We start from the raw sequence: 780 nt of genomic DNA on the forward strand, positions 1-780 counted from the left end.
TTGTAGAGACCCGGCACTCCCAGAGCCCCGTGTCTGCCTTTGTCAGGCGTCGTACCTGAAACTCGCAGGTGATCTGCCCTGACTCGATGATGGCTTTGATGAGCTGCAGTCACAGAGGGTGCCGTCAGCCTCTTGGCTCTCCACACCAGCTTGAAGCTGCCCAGCAGCCCACTGGGGATATGGGTACTTTTGAGGGAGCCAGCAACGTGGGGATGTTGGTGGGGCTAGGGCATGGGGGCAGTACCTTGAGCACAGTGCCATCAGCCTTGCGCAGCTCCACGCTGTCACTGGTGGGCAGTGGGTTGCCCGTGGCCACGCAGCTGACAACAGGCTCTGAGCCCAGGTTGAACTCCAGCTCCGAAGCCAGATGGATGATCTGAGGGAACCGGTCTGGCACACAGAAATCAGCATTAGGGCTGGCCCCACTCCTCCAAGGGCACAAGAGAAGCTGGCACCTTGGCGTCAGGGGGCTGGAGCCAGATGCTGTGGTCCAGTGCTGATCCCCACCCCATGCTCCAGGCTCAGCAATACTAATAATCCCAGGGGGCCAGATTAGATGATCCCCTTGCAGTGCCCAGGTTTCTATAGGGTTGGGGGCTATTTCTGCAAGCAAGGCAGGTTGCTGGGCTGGCTGGTGAGGCCAAATGGCCCCTCAGTCACCAGTAAGGAAGGAGCTGGAGCCCATGCAAGGCTGGTGGACAGAAACCCACTGCAGCCCCACGCCAGCCTCACCTGACTTCTCACAGTGCTGCCCATGCCAGCCCGCCGGGCAGACACAGC

General features: G+C 60.4%; 1 protein-coding gene across 1 annotated transcript in view; it reads right to left on the bottom strand.

The window, feature by feature from the left end:
* Positions 1–780, bottom strand: part of TIE1 (tyrosine kinase with immunoglobulin-like and EGF-like domains 1) — a 15,439-nt gene that overhangs the window by 5,679 nt on the left and 8,980 nt on the right. The window contains exons 9-11 of the mRNA XM_010016018.1: positions 733–780; positions 245–390; positions 4–103 (exon numbers count right to left, since the gene is read on the bottom strand). Coding sequence (XP_010014320.1) covers positions 4–103; positions 245–390; positions 733–780 — 294 coding nt within the window. The remainder of the gene's footprint in view (positions 1–3; positions 104–244; positions 391–732) is intronic.

This window comes from Nestor notabilis, unplaced genomic scaffold, assembly GCF_000696875.1.
Source record: "Nestor notabilis isolate BGI_N333 unplaced genomic scaffold, ASM69687v1 scaffold16856, whole genome shotgun sequence".
NCBI lineage: Eukaryota > Metazoa > Chordata > Aves > Psittaciformes > Psittacidae > Nestor > Nestor notabilis.